General features: G+C 40.2%; 1 protein-coding gene and 1 long non-coding RNA gene across 2 annotated transcripts; both read left to right on the top strand.

The window, feature by feature from the left end:
- Nucleotides 1-1,798: 1,798 nt before the first annotated feature.
- LOC145446165 (uncharacterized) lies at nt 1,799-8,953 on the top strand. The gene is made up of 2 exons (XR_013917219.1): nt 1,799-2,814; nt 2,897-8,953. It is a non-coding gene; the product is annotated as an uncharacterized LOC145446165 (long non-coding RNA).
- A 1,296-nt stretch (nt 8,954-10,249) lies between these two features.
- LOC145446164 (uncharacterized) lies at nt 10,250-14,080 on the top strand. Its single transcript, XM_080324400.1, has one exon. It carries the CDS (start codon nt 10,870-10,872, stop codon nt 11,962-11,964), a length of 1,095 nt encoding a protein of 364 aa, XP_080180526.1. The 5' UTR covers nt 10,250-10,869; the 3' UTR covers nt 11,965-14,080.
- The last annotated feature ends 2,001 nt before the right edge of the window (nt 14,081-16,081 follow it).

Below are 16,081 nucleotides of genomic sequence, written 5' to 3'. Positions count from 1 at the left end.
TCAAATTGTTTCAACTTCTCGAAGTTTCAAATTGGGTCCTGTATTTTGACTGATAAGAACTGACTGTAGTATGTAGCTGTACAGTTACTCACGTACTTTATTAGCAGTTCTACGTGTGCGTGAGGGATACACCGTCTTTTTGCATGTATATTTAACTAGATATTCATTATTTGATTATTAATCTATCTTTCACACAGCTAGCAAAATGTAATGACTTTGAATCATCACTCATACTTCGAAAATTCAATCTGACTTGAATTGTGACTTGACTTGACTCGAGTCACCTTTGAAAATCGATTGGCTTGACTTGACTCGAGTCAAAATCTGCAATGACTCGAGATGACTCGTGACTCGAAGGTAGTGACTTGATCCCATCACTGCCTACTGCCCGTTGCATTTTCGCTGGAATAACTGGAATAGTATAGGAAGTGTCTCGAAATAGCCATCCAATAAGGACTGAAGTTTTACCATGACTATTTAGGCGTCAGGAAATTAATACGGGCGGTCTCGTACAGAGTTGCTTTCCATATTTGAATAGGTATATTACAATGGATACAATGTGCATGCCTTTTAATTCCGAGAATGTTTTTTTTCAACTTTGAAAACATATGGGTACATGAAGGACGAATGGTAAACATATCACATTGTGCGAGCGATGTCAGATTAATTATTCTATGAGCAGATATTATATGAAAATTACCTATTTGGAACTCTGCATACCTACCATTGCATCGTAAATTTCCGACGACGACTTTTAACTATTATCATTAGAAGAGCTATGAAGGTACTATTTGAGAATATATCTCGAGGTGAATGTATAGCATCTGTCAGGGGTTACCAGATTTACAGGGCAATTTTTATTGCACTAAAATCGTGAGAAAGTTGCACTTAATTTTAACAAAAGTAGCAGTTACAGGTTGCATTTATTATTTTTCAGAATTATTAGGCTATGAGATGCGTGAATAAGGTTCCGCTGTATAATCCAACAGTTTTGCAGGGTATCTGCTTGCTTCGTTTCTTTCTCCACTGTTCCATCGATCATGCATAGACTTTGATGCTTGTTTGGTTTCCCACCTACATGACAGCACTTCGCTGTCAGCTCCTGCAGAGCTGTCAAATTTGGTATCCTACTTTATACGACAGGAAATCAATCAATCAAGCAGTCAATTTACATATAGTTCAGTTACTGTCGTGCTTGGCTGGGTTTGTTGAACTTCTAGCGTGTAAGTATAGAAATTGAACATGGAACGGCAACGACCGATTTTGCAGCTTCGTTCCGCTTCGCCGAGGCTGGAGTGGAGAGTTGTTTTGCGTAAGCGACTGTAGGATTTCTGACAATTCAAAAGCTGTCTTCCCGAGCGCAGAAATTATTGAATCTGGTCTTGATCGAAAGGTACTGTTGCACCGATTCCGAAAATATAAATTAAAATAATGATCAGGCACTGATCCACCTAGAATCCGTCATCCAAGTCTGAAATAACGGCATTGTTCGAACAATTGGAAAGTCGCAACGGGTCATTGTTGTGCGGTTACCCGATTGTTCTGAACAATGCCGATATTTCAGACTTGGAGGACAGATTCTAGGTGGATCAGTGCCTGTTCATTATTTCAATTTATATTTTCGGAATCGGTGCAACAGTAGCTTTCGATCAAGACTAGATTCAATAATTTCTGCGCTCGGGAAGACAGGTTTTGGATTGTCAGAAATCCTACAGTCGCTTACGCAAAACAACTCTCCACTCCAGCCTCGGCGAAGCGGAACGAAGCTGCAAAATCGGTCGTTGCCGTTCCATGTTTAATTTCTATAGTGTAAGCCAGTCCGTCATATAGATAACATTGAGATGCAGCCAATCCATCACATAGCTCTTTGTTATGCAAATCAAACAGTAAACCACACAAGAAATAGTTTAATAGCATGTTTTTATAAATCGCTCCTTCACATTTTGCGCAATACTTGATAGAAATTGCAGTAACGAGTTGTATGAGAAAATAGAAAAATTTGCCATATAAAAGTCCTACAAACAGCTTAAAACATCATACTACATGAATTTTCAGTATTTAGGAAGCTCCCGAAACCTGTAAAAAAGTTGCAAAAGTTGCAAAAACTGTTCGGATACCATGGCTCCATTTTCACGCCGTTCTATACTCACAATAATGTGGAATGATTGTGCAGTGTGCATAGTTATGGATTATAGTAAAAGATGGTTATGGTTAAGGTTGCATTTAAAACAAAAATCAATTTCAAACAAAAATGTTTAAAACATGGCCCTTACTTGAAATTTGTTTTCATTGTTTTATTCTTTTATAGTCATAACGTCAAAAAATCTTCATTGTGACGTTACGGTGCAATGATATTGACAATTGAAAGTATAGGATAAATATGGCTCCTTTGACGAAAAAGGCTCCCGACTTCTTTCTTAAAGACCAAAAAATATCTCTAACGAGGTTCACATCGTAATGCAGCATTTTTACAATCGGCGGTTATCATCATCAGAACATCCATTCCGTATCAATGATCAATAGGGCGAATTTTTTACCTAAAAAATGGAAGATTTTGACCTATAAAAATCAAAATTTTGGCATTTTTTTTATCTTAGATATCTTAATTTTGACCAAATTTGACCTAACGAATGCAAATTAGGTGTTACCCCACATAGCGTTGGAATTGTACTACTTACCTTCGTTTCTGGTTGGAACTGTCTGTCCTTACGAAGTAGTCTGGCCTAGAAAAAAGTTTTTTTGGCTCAAAAACTGCCTTATTTTTACATGAAAAGACTTTATTTTAACGAAATCTGGCCATGAAGAATTCCAGTAGTTACATTACGCATTATGGTAGAAGTAATTGAAATTTTTGTAGTACAACGAAAGATACTTTCCTACATTCTCGGGTAGAAAGTGTCTGTCCTTACTAAGTAGCTTGCCAAGAATGGAGAAAGAACGTTCAACAGCAGCGTTGAAGTTGTGCGTACACTGCTGGTGACAAACCGTGCTGCTTCATTGTGGCAATGGCGTCTGCATCACAATTTTTCATCATGCGCTTCTTGGTATAAGAACCATGCAATGCCCACGAAGTCTTGCTTCAGTTTGGAGATGCGGTACGTTGAGTATAACACCATGTCAACCTATTTGTTTCATTTGAATGTTTATGATTCACAATGAGCAGACAATGGGCCGTCTTCAACGATAGGCCTGTAAAGTAAAGTAGGCTAAAAGCTGTCAAATGTCAAATGGTAAGTTCACGGACAGTGCCAAATCCACGATACAAACGAAATGCAGGTTGCAAAAAGTTTTAACTTTGTTAAAAATTTTGACAGTTTTTGACCTAACGATACAATTTTGACCTAATTTTGACTTTTTTTACCATGTCAAAAAAAATCGCCCTAATGATCAACATGTGCTATAACTTTCGAACTGACCACGATTTCGAGGGGTTACAACCATGCCCTATCGTATACGTCGACTATCGGTTGCAAGTTGATACTACATGATTTTTCGAAAGTACATATACAATTATACAACTTGAAAAAAAAAAAACAATTTTGTTTATATTAAAACGGCATTTTTTAAAAGCACTGTTTGAAACACGATTTAAACAGAGTGTTTTAAAACACCATTTGCTTCAAATGCAACCCTAATTATGGTAAACAAGATTCTGCCCCTATCTATTGTGTATTACGACATGTTTTGGCACTTCGTTAGCTAATGCCGCAATACTGTATTTTCAGTATTGCGAAGCCGGCCGCTTAATTGAAGGTGCTATATTTTCACCGTGTCATCGCATGGCGAGGCTATGACGAATTAGATTTCCCTTGACATCCGGATACGCGATTAAAGGAGTCATCGCTGGTCGTTTCTACGATATTCATCCTAATAAGTGTGATATATAATTGGATTTCACGCTGCATTTTTTAGATTTATATGAGCTGGTCAGTACAGTATTACCAAACAGCAAAACAGGTGTATAGACCACATATAGTGGATGCATTTCCAGTTATACGTGCTGCCATATATTTATACAATTACTGGTAGCGTGGAAGCTCGACAGCTTAATTTCGCTGCTACGCAATTACAGTTTGAATGCGAATTCCACGACATATTTTATCATCAGTTTGATTCAGTAATACTACTAATTAAACACAACTAACGGTCTCGGCTGGTATAAACATAGTTTGTTTTCGGTTAAGATTAATGCACCTTATTATTTTCATTATAAATCATTATACAGGAGCTATTCCTCGAATTTGAGGAAATGTGATAATTGACGATCTACATTTGAACTAATGATTTCCGACATGACCATTCTCTAACACAGGGGGTGTCAAACTCAACTTGCGTCGCGGGCTGGATTCAAACCTTAAGTCTTCCCAAAATATTACCTCGAAACTCATACCATTGTTTTCAATTTGAATACTCGATTATCAAGCCTATACACACGATAGTAGGCCTATGGCTATATCTCATCATATTACGGATCATAGGGGTGCTATTCTAGCTTCACTTTTATTCGCAAACTATGGAATTGCGGCAATAATACTATTATTGGGGGAGGGTTGAATACAGTTATAAACGGCTAAAACAGAGGCTCATACGATGATATGAGTTGTCGTATTTCTATGCACCCTTTGATTCAATCGTATCCTGGCGTCAGCCCTGCGAGTGCGTTTTGAGTAATACAAGAGTTGACCACATATATTTGAATTATATTTTCGCGTAACTATCATATTATCCATGTAACCTGCATATAAAGGTTTCGCATCGGCGTTTTCCATTACGTGAATAAATAGTTTTGGGGCCCTTTCCCCATAACACACGGAACTATGTAGGCGCTTTTTTGCCTTCTCGAAATTGGGTGTCAACGTGAATGAATTGTTCCTAGTGGTGACTGAAGTGAAATCACAACACCACTGTCAGAGGGTCGTGGCCTATGAACATGAACAAAACATACTCTACATTTGCTATCTTGAGGGATTATTTAACGGAAATATTTCTTACTAAAAATACCAACATTTGCTGTTAGAAATATGCTCGATAATACACGCATTTTTTAATTTACTTAAAATTGTTTCGGGGGCCGTATGTTTGACACCCCTGCTCTAACATCACTGTTTCTTGAAGATATACCCATTAACATCATCGACGCTCGAGGAAGCAACTCTGCGGTATCCAGGAGTCATATGCTGCCTCAACAGCATCAGCTGTATACACAGTATATTTATTGTTTACCGGAGCAGACTATTTTACATATTCGCATGTATGGCCTATAACGAAAGATAGGCAACCCGCATTCGTGAGTATAGGAAATAATATTCGCCAATATAAATCTTTATTTTGACAACTGCATATATGGAGGCAGCAATCAATTCAGTCAAAGTCTGGAATTACGGCATGACTAAGTTTGAGACTTAACAGCTGAGCTGACCATGCATCTTCATATTTTAATATAATGCAAAGCAATTCTAATGAACTGTTGATCATAAATATCAAAGTGACAAGCGTACCTCATTTAGGATATATGTCACAGAGACTTACTGGTTAATTTACTGGCACCGTACTGCCAGTGTTAGCTCAGCGTCGAGTATCCATTTACTGGAATCCCTATATTGGTAACAATAGGAGACTTTTGGCAATAGGTTACGTTACGTGATAATGCTACCAGATCATAGCCTCCATTGGCTTTGCTCGTAAATGCAGCATTTCAGTTGGCTTGCCCGGATATCATGTGGCAGCGAGTGGCCAAATCGAATCAACAATCGTGGTGAATAGCTGTCTCTGATTTGGCCCTACTGCCGATGATATTCCACATTCAGCATTATTGATGGTTTCACTCGTTCGTTAAGCGTGGCGATTGAGTCGAATATACGGATTAGATCTCCGTCAATTGATGCGTTCGGAGGCGTGTCGTTGTGACTACAGGAAGCAGGATTGTCATTATTACGTAACCTATGGTGGAGGATGCAGTCGTTCGCATTAGACGTTACATAACGCGTTGAGTTTGAGGAGTGTTTCACGGCATGCTAAATTTGATCATGCTTTCGATTTTGCTACGAATCAACAAGAAATCTGATACAATGAGTGGACTGTTGCAGAAATATAGATTATATAATGCTACTATGTTAAATTGTTACAGAGTATGCGGATAAGCTGTGATTCCTGTACCGTTACTTGGTCGACAAGCATATTGTGAGAGGAAATGTCTGCGAGGTCGTACTATTTACGTTTAGCTGTATGTACGTCTCGAAAGGCATAGCAGTTACTGCACACTGCGTATACGGGCGTTGGTTAGTAGCTCACATATCATCGCGGTTGCGGAGTCTCAAAGTCTTGAACCTTGCCGGAAATCTTCCATTCAACGCAGACTCATACACGCTATGTTATATAGTGCCATTACTCAAAAATTTCCTCGTAAAAGCCATTATTCGTCGTTCTATGGCTTAGTCAGTCATGTCGAAAGCAGTAGCCCTTGTTTAATCAACTTTCATGACGCAGACCATATTGTTGAGGATCAAAGCCGATCGGGTGCATGTTCATGTTCATTTTCCTGGTAATTAATTTTGTTGCAATATTAAACGACAGGTTTCGTTGTCCGTCACAAATTCGACATTTTGAAATGAAACGCAATAAGATCTTTTCCTGCGTCTCAGTTGGATTTATACATCTTGTGCTTGTAAATTGCCGCAAATATCAAATCGAAAACCCGGTTCCCAGATCCAAATTGCGAAGTAATTTTGACCGTCATGTTTCGAGGCATTCGACTTGTCGAGATTCTATACTGAGCTTATCAATCATTTATATGCATGTTCGGTGCAAATTAATCATCGTGCTATTTCATGCATTCAACCACATGCCGGTGTATCAAAAATGGTCGCAAGGTATTGCATGTAGTCTACGCGGCTGATTTTAGTATTAACAGATCACATTGCATGAAGCATATGCAGGGATTAGTATAGTGGTTCTTGACCGATGTTACATGGAACACCAGGGGTTCTGTGGGCCAGTTTCAGGGGCTCCGTGGAGTACTATAGACGCCACTCAAGTCATAAATATGGCTTGTGATGCTACTTCCGTCTTGGCATTCATTGGTTACACGTAATTAGGCCACACTAGTAGTCGAATTGCGACTGTTATAGTGGTAAGTCGTGTTCAGCGGCGTACGCAGGGGGCTGTGGCTCGAAATCGAGACCGCATCCTTCTGAAATTCTAATACCACCTCCAATATGTACAAGCCTATTTGTAATTAAGCAATTGGTATCACGCTGTTGCGTTTCGACTGAACAATATGATGACACTTTCCAAGTTGAGACCTCGCAAGTCTGAATTTGTATCTGAAAGGGAACAGCAGAAGCCACACTGATTCGAAATAAATATTCATTCTAATGCTTTCGCTTTGTTTGAAAATTATATTTAAATGATTTTGTTCCTTTACCACGCTCTGTTGATGTACAATTCATCTCGTGCACCGGTGATATATAGTAATGTATTAGATGTGTAGTTATATGCTTATTGTGGTAGATTTTTGTTCTATGACTCAGCAAAAATTTGGTGTTCCGCGAATGCTTGCAATTTAGCATAAGTGTTCTACAGGTTGGTAAAGGTTTATAATCACTGGATTAGTATGGAAATAAGTCATCAGTCTGGTTGGATAGCGTGTCACGGATTTGTGGATCAATGAAGGGTTTCCAATTCCAGATATAATAAAATGGAAATTAGCTTACTTACAAGCTGCAAAAGCACTGACTTCCCACACGATGGTCCTAGTAGTAGTTTTATGCACAACTAATAAAATATTTTGCTTGCTTTCCATACCCAAAATCACAGATTATTAGATATTCCAATGGGATAAGCAGAATTGACTGCGGGGAACCATGTACTTTAATATTATCGGATGTTATTAACTCAAACATTCATAACGTTAAATATAAAGTCTCCACATTTTGAGATCCGGAAAAGCGGATACTTTTTGCAAGTTACAAAATATATAATAGCGGACAAAAAAACGGTCATGTAAAAAAATTATGAAAAATATTATTGGATTGACTAAAAAGCGGTCAATTTTCCAACTCTACTACCTAAAGACCCGCCCCACGTAAATCATGTTGGCGTCGACCTTTTCGTTTAGTCAACCTTGCCGTCACTGCTGTCCAAATCATTTATGGCATTTTTAGTTGTCCGTGTACATGTACAATCGCTGGCTGTCAAAGCTATAGAGGAGGATGAATTGCCAAAAAGGAGGGCATCTGGGCGTCCTCGGAGAATATCTTCGATTTTCGGAAAAGGGAGGAGGTATGGTAACCCTGTAGTTGAACCAGAGGTAGTCAGTAACGAAGTGCGTCAAGTATTTGGCAGTGCTGGGATGACACCTTTTTCGTATGACTTGACTTGACTCGAGTCACTTTGGAAAAATGCCTTGACTTGACTTGACTCGATGCTTCAGAAATGCAGATTGACTTGTGACTCGGAGCAAAATTCACGAGTCAATTACAAGTCATCAAGGAATCGATGTCGACCAAATCTCTGTATCTTGTATAAATTCGGATTGCCTACCAACGACAATGATTGTGCGTTTTACCGATCCTCCATGGTTATATCACAAATAAATCGATCGTCAACGCAGTGATTGGAGCTTACAGCTTGCGTTGTCGCAAACTTACTCACCTTAACCAACCCTCTTGGCTCTTGTATATGATTTAAATCGAACGAATATCGTTCATATACCTTTATAATTGTGTATCATGGATAAGTAGGTGGGTAGGGTAATGCGCTATATCATTTTGAACTTTCTGGGGTTTCGTATGTTATCCTTTATTTTGGCTGATAATTATGGATTGAAGCTATTCCGCTATACTTGCGTTGTTTAGTAGGTTCTACGTATGCATGAGCGATACATCGTCTTTTGCGTGTATAATCAACTTTTTATTCGTCCCTCGATTCAGAATAAATAGGGGTTCCATCTGTATTTAAAGCTATTAGCACAATGCAATGAGTTTGAATCACGTCTAGTTCTTTGAAAATTCAATTTGACTTGACTCGTGACTTGGTTCGACTCGACTTGACTTGAGTCACCTCCAAAAATGGAGTGACTTGACTTGACTCGAGTAACCTTTCAAAATCGAGTGACTTGACTTTCAAGACTCGAGTTAAAATGTGCAATGACTCGAGATGACTTTTGACTCGAAGGTAGGGACTTGATCCCAGCACTGGTATCTGGGAGTACTCATGTATAGGATTTCCCTTCGTGCACTACGAACTCATATGGTTATGTTTTAAGACTCCTTTCACTTCTATCTGACTATCATTTTACACAACGATAATGGCTTTTTACAATTTGTATTTTGAAGAGTAGAAAATTGTTTTGTGATAAGTTTGCGTCACTTTTTTGGAGTGAAATTGTCAAACTCTTCGCGAAACAGTCCCTGTATCAGGGTAATTGGATATGTCTTCGACGATTCTACCAATATATTTTTATCTTAGTCATTTTGCATTGGTCGCGAAGAAACATCTTGCAATTTGCAAAGTGGCCGCGGTGGATTAACTCCTAAAAATATGCGAACCGACATATTTCGAAACTGCTACTGATACTCGTAATTCACAAAAACCTGATGACGTTACTGCTACTTCTATTTGAGTAGCAACGCCGACTACATAATGACCACATCTGTGGAAAACAAAACATCCCACAGTGAAAATCATGTACAAGAAAACAGCGAGAGTCGACCTTGAGACTTTACTACACCCACCCACATATAAAGTGCAGTTTCATCGACAAAAGTATAAAAGCTTTGTTTACATATGGAACAGTCCTAGAAGTATTTCGATCTAATCCGGTGTTCGTTTTAGGTGGTAACTCACAACAATACGCGTCAGATTAAACTTTGAGAGTCAGATGTTAAACGATACCAATATGTAGAAATTCGTCACTTATATATTCAGCGTATTTGGACAGCACTTCCTGCGTCAACATGTTGTTTCGATATTGCTTGCGTAGAGGATATGCGCCCTATAACGCACAATGACGTGTTAATCATACCGGAGATGAGGTGATAACCAATGCAGGATTAGCGAGTTAGCGATGTGCTTTGATTGCCTCCAAAGTCTCGGCATTGCCGAATGCCCAGGCCCCAGTGACAACTCCAGTATTGATATCCTGTGCAATGGTTTCGATGATCTGGGGTAACTTTTCTTCGCGCAAGATTGAACCGAAAAAGACAGGTGGGTTTGTATCAATTGAGAAGCAAACATGTAAAGTGACCAATACCAATTGGCCCACCCAAAGATGTATTTATCATTTGTAACTTGCCCTAAATTTTCGAAAGCATTCCCTCTATCAACTCTACTGGTGAATCTGATCACATGGGCTGAGAAAGGATAAATATTTGATAGTAATATGTGAAACTGCTACTATTAATGACGGAATCCCTTCGTCATCTGAAAAATTTTCGCGCGTGGCGCGACCATAACCAATTACAGTGATTAGTCATAACATTACCACTCGCGATTTCGGTGCTTATAATAGGCCGATTTGAAAAGTAGAATAGTCCGGAGTTCACCGGAAATGAACATGGACAGTTTATCATAGGTATTTTGCGTCCAGTTAGTTCATTAGGGCTATGCCCAGGAATGCGGCCGTAGACTGCACATTGCACAAGTAATCGAACTGCGGCCGTGATAAGCAAAAAAGGTTGCCCACCTCTGGACTAGAGTCACTGTTCCAGATTTATGAATGAATTCAGGTGAACTTCTAATACGAAGAGTTTCCTCTACTAATTCTATTGTGTATGTTTGCCATTTATTGCTAACTTTGTTGCAAATGTAAGCCACATTTGTTTGCAGCATTGTATTTTTCAATCACGGATTTACAGATATAATATAATCATGATATCGGTCGCCAATTCCACTCTGACGCGGAATCAATCGGCCGACGCGCCGCTATGGAAGATACCACTGCTGATAACTCACATCACGAATGTATGCATGTTGACCTGCTCCATCTGGGTTTTGCTATCCATGATCGTCTACGGCACGAAGAGTAGACGGTGGACACACAGACCCAGCAGTTCAAGTCTCAGCAGCGGTTTTGTGTACATCTCATGCACGTTGTCTGTTTTACTGGCCATAGTGAGATTCACGACTACTGAAGTTCTGTTCAAGCTGCCTGCAATACCTGGAGGACTTGAGCACTGCGAGATTATGTGCGATATCGACAACGGAGCGTACGCGCTGTGTTCATTCGGAGCGTACTGCTTTCTCTGGGTGCGTCTTCGGTTGATATACAATCATCCGTACGTGAAAACTAGAATCGGGGCAAGAGCAAACCTGATCAGTCAGTTCGGGCTGGGAGTAATCACCATTGCTGCAATAGGATTGTTCTTCTTTTACACCGTGCCTAAAGCGTACGACCAATCACCCCTAGGCTGTGTTTACGGAGAGAGAGTCTCTGACCAATTCTTACAAGGAACCCGTCGCAATATTCTAATAGTTGTTACGCTAATCTTATCACAAACCGCCATGATCTACCTGTGCATGTATCCTGCTATCAGAGTCGACTTCGACAGCATCAGAGATGCGAAAAATCCTGACGCCGACCACGGGCCCAGCCAGTCTACATGGCAGCGATTTCAGTCTCTCATCTCCAACAAGGGATCGCTAAAAAGCCCGGTTCAACTCGCTGTTAGACGAACGCTGATCAGCTGCATTGTCATGGTGATTGCTAACGTCATCTTTCTGATTCCGGCAGTCATGTTCATACCGCGTTCGGCACCGGCCCAAATCCGCAGAACTCTATACAATTTGGGCACGTTCATTAACGTATTTTGCGTGCTAGCCACGCTAGGATTCGCCATCCGAATCTTGACTTTGTTCTGTCCGTCCTGTCCGAGAAAAGAGTACATGAGACCGCGACGGTTTTGTAGAGTGGAATCTGTGTTAAGCACTTCGGTACAGGTTGACGTGTTGCCGTACAAGCACTGAATAGCGTGTCTTGATCGGTATGCATTTGAAAGTGGCCTTTGTAAAGGCTATTTGAAATATAGATAACTAACCTACGGATAGATGCCTAGTCGGGCGACCAGCTGAGGCTAGAACCGGCATTGTTGCCAACAAATCGGAACGCCGCATTAGATCATTGTTATCGTTTTGGTATTACGGGGCTCCAGTTGTTCGAAACAATGACAATTTCCTTCTTTGAGGGCTACTTTGGGGTATTTGCAACGCCTTGACCGGATTATAATTTATACTCTTGCAATCAAGGCGACAGTAGGTTGCGTTCAAGATCGATTTTAATAAAATTTGCTCTCGTCACGCCTGCTATTACATTACATATCTTTTATGAAGTTGCCAAAAATTGCTGCTGGTGTCTGGTTGCCCAACCATGCAATCACCTGTTTCGCATTTATCTGTAGGTTGGTTATCTATGATTTAACCCTTTGAGACGCGCGGGATTGAGCAAACTGCAATACTGTAAATTTGATATACTACACGGATATCGTCACGGCAAGCGAATTATATGTACATTGTACAATTGAATAAATATTGGTATTGAAATAAACCCGAATATTTTTGCCTGGCAATCGTCATATCTGGTGACTTTTCTATTCTCTGCTAGTTGCTGAATATTGCCCCTGACGAGAGTTGGCCGAAAATATACGAGTCATTTCAATATGAATATATTATCCAATTGTAGTTGAAATTCTGTACTTCCAAGAGTATCTCAAGATATTATAGTCACGTGCGTTTGCATTGGAACTTCGCATATAGATGTTGTCTTACTGCATTCATGAGTTTTGGTTACAACCGTAGTACTACAAATATGCCAGAAAATGTCAATGTGGATGTTAAAATTCGGGAGATCATTTCCTGTGATGTTCAGTAACGAAGTGTTATACTTTTTCGGAGTAGCCGAGTAGGTTTTACCTACGTGCACTACTTTACCACATGTCCTCATTTTTCAAGAAATCTAAAATGTTCCCCGAAGACGCCCAAATGTCCTCCTTCTTCGCAATTCGTCCTCCTTTATAGCTTTGAGAGCCAGGCGATCGTACAGTATATGGTTATCATATATACATCCTCTTTTAAGAAGATTTGTCCTCATTTTTCTAAAAATTGAAAGTGTTCTTGGAGGACGCCCAAATGTCCGCTTTTTTTGGTAATTTACCCTCTTTTCTAGAAAAAGTATTAATATGCTATCAAAAACGCGACTCCGACGCAGCGAACGTCAGAGTTGGCAAGGCAATCAACGAAAAATACTGTGCGACGGGTAATTCGGGAGTCGAGTCAGAGCGATGACTTTTTTTTAGTCAACACATTTCTATCGGTCGAAAAATGTTCAAAATCACGAGTTTTCTTTATCGGTACTGGAGCTTTCAGACTTTTCGAAAAGCGTCGTCTTATTCTGATCTCAAAATATGAACCCTAGTCCAAATCTACTTTTTCAAACTGCTGGAGTACATTTCAGACCTCAAATTGTGTAGAAACTTACAGCTTATACCTCTACTTTTACTTGAGTAGCCGATTTCATCCAATTTGGAGCCCCAACGAGACCCGGTTATCTAGGGGTTGCTTTAATACCGTTATATATCAAAATACGCGATTGTGGGCTTGGCCCAGATCCTTAATCAATCGCCAGCTATGGCACCAAGCCCAGCAACATTTGCCTGGTCAACTGCGTTGCCTTTGCTGTGACTAATCCGTGAAGTCATGGCCTCTATGAATTAACCAAAATTGAATTGATATTGTCGGGCGACCAGTAAAATAATGTATTTCGCCGGTGGCAACCCGATGAGCATTTAATAATAAATCTGACAGGAATTTTTTTCTGTATATAATCGCTCACGAAAGTAGATCTCGGGTGTTGGTGATTCAATTCCCTGCAGAACTTTCTGTTTCGTCTCAGTGCGCGGGTATACAGTATACACTGTGCACTGTGCAGGCAGACCCTTATGGTGCGTACTCTGGTGGTTTCTATGCCTTCGTTACTATATTGTAGAATACGTACGCATGTCCATTACATAACTATTTCGTCGTGTGTTTGCAATTTCTCTACTTGCTATAATTAATACCGTTGAATGCAAATACCCGACTCGATGCATCGAAGCGCGCTGTTCTGCAGGGGAAAAGTTGAATCAGAAATATGGACAAATAGAAATATATCAACGGGACGACTTAGATCTTAGTTAACGTTACTAAACTATGAATGTTTCGCCATGCGATCAGAAAGCGTGTAAAATAGTATCACTTGTGAGGACATCTAATAAGCAGCAAAAATGAGCCGAGATATCTCATGTTAAGAAAGAGTTTAGGTTAACTCTTTACGCTATACACAAAGCTGAATTCATTTTTATTCTGAAATCGCACATCTATATTCGTGATCTCCATCGGGCTAAAAAGGGGAATTGAGAAATAATGAACATATATGGCGGGCCATTTTTGCCACGCGCAAAAATTATTTTAAAATCTGAAAATTCATTTACTTTGCACGGTTGTATCTGATCCGTCATCGAATAATTTCGTTGATAAGCTTTTCAGCCACAAAATGTGTTTGCGCAAGATGGGATGGGATAGGATTTTTTTGTCGTATATACACCGAAATCTGACTCGTGTAGTCTAGCAACCTGTGTGACACACATACAAACGATCTGTGCATAATTTCACGAGTAGGCTACAACAACGATTTGGCCTGTTTTCCTATTGGAGAAGAAACACCGTCAAATATTCCGGAAACGCAACAAGCTGAAACTTGTCCAGTTGGCCACGAGCAAAGTCGCGAAGATTCGAACGGTCAACTGAAGTCATCTGATGAACAGCCTCAAGGATCCAACCATTCAGATGATACGCCAGATGGTTCAAGTATGGAAATATAGATGCCGAGCTTGGGCGTTCAGCTGCCAGAGTCAGGCGCCAACTGGATCGGCATGATGGTCTTGTTAGTCATTGACGTGCTTTCCATTTTTATATGTGAATTTACAAAACGCAAGGGCAGAAGATGTGGTGATCCCAATTAGGCAATAATTACTTTCATGTGATTATATCCGTTGCACGGTACATTTTCGCCTTAATGTTACCGTGTCATTCTATTCTCTTTCTGTCCTGCTGTCCGTTGTGCTCAATGTTGCTTAGAGCCAGAGCTAGATTACCTAGACCAGTGGTTCTCAACCGCCGGTGCCGGTCCGTGACGACATTCCTTCCGGTCCGCCAGGCATATTAGAATTTTGTACTTTAATTTCAAGATGCAATGTTGAAGGCTTGTTCATTGATAAAATAAATAAAACATCAAATTTTAAACTGATTCATAACTTCGTGAGGTAACATTAGGGCTGGAAACATGTTCGATTTGACTTAAAGTTCAAGACGTGTCATTTGACGACATGCGAGTGACAAGTAGGCTACACAGAACAGATACGAGCCGACTCATCGCTAAACAGCGCAGTTTGATCATTGGTTTTCGATTCATTCATTTTATGCAGGACCGTAACGGGGGCGCCCCAAACCGCCCAATTGGAGAGGGGCCAAGCTTGAATAGGGCTCAAAATTATTTCGCAAATGAACATAAATCATAATCATTATATATTATATATTCGTATTTATTTGAAACTTTCGCGCTAAATGCCTTGCTTATTAGGTGCCCTTCTCTGAGAAATACGTAATGATTTATAGGTATTTCGGCGTCAGCCATTACCACGCCGCGGCGTACCAACACAAACCGCTTCACTCGTGAATGATCGAAAATTTTCATTATTGGCGCGATTAAAGCTACGTAAACTCTCTGTTTACGCTGAGTAGAATGGATGTGCTCACAAGTACAGGTGAAAACATCCACCAAGCGGTAGGGTCTGGAGGTGAAGCCCCCGGAAGTTTGACTTACCGCCCTGTGGGGGCCCCAAGACAAGCGTTTTTAGGGGTGGGCTAACGAAGTGCTTTTTCGGCCAGGATTTGCGGATGGCCGGTATAGCTGCTGTAATGTGTTTTCTTGCGGCACGCATTGTATTCGTATAGGTCGTTGCCAGAGTAGCCTGCGTATGATGGTAGTGGGCAATGAGCAATGTAGCACGACAAGGTGCTTGGTTAGACTCCGATATGCTTCTTCTCTCGA

The sequence above is a fragment of the Botryllus schlosseri genome, chromosome 9 (assembly GCF_051294905.1).
Source record: "Botryllus schlosseri isolate E-star chromosome 9, Bs_hap1, whole genome shotgun sequence".
NCBI classification, from domain to species: Eukaryota; Metazoa; Chordata; class Ascidiacea; order Stolidobranchia; family Styelidae; genus Botryllus; species Botryllus schlosseri.
The sequence above is the reverse complement of the archived record's forward strand: the minus strand, read 5'-3'. Positions and strand labels throughout refer to the sequence as shown.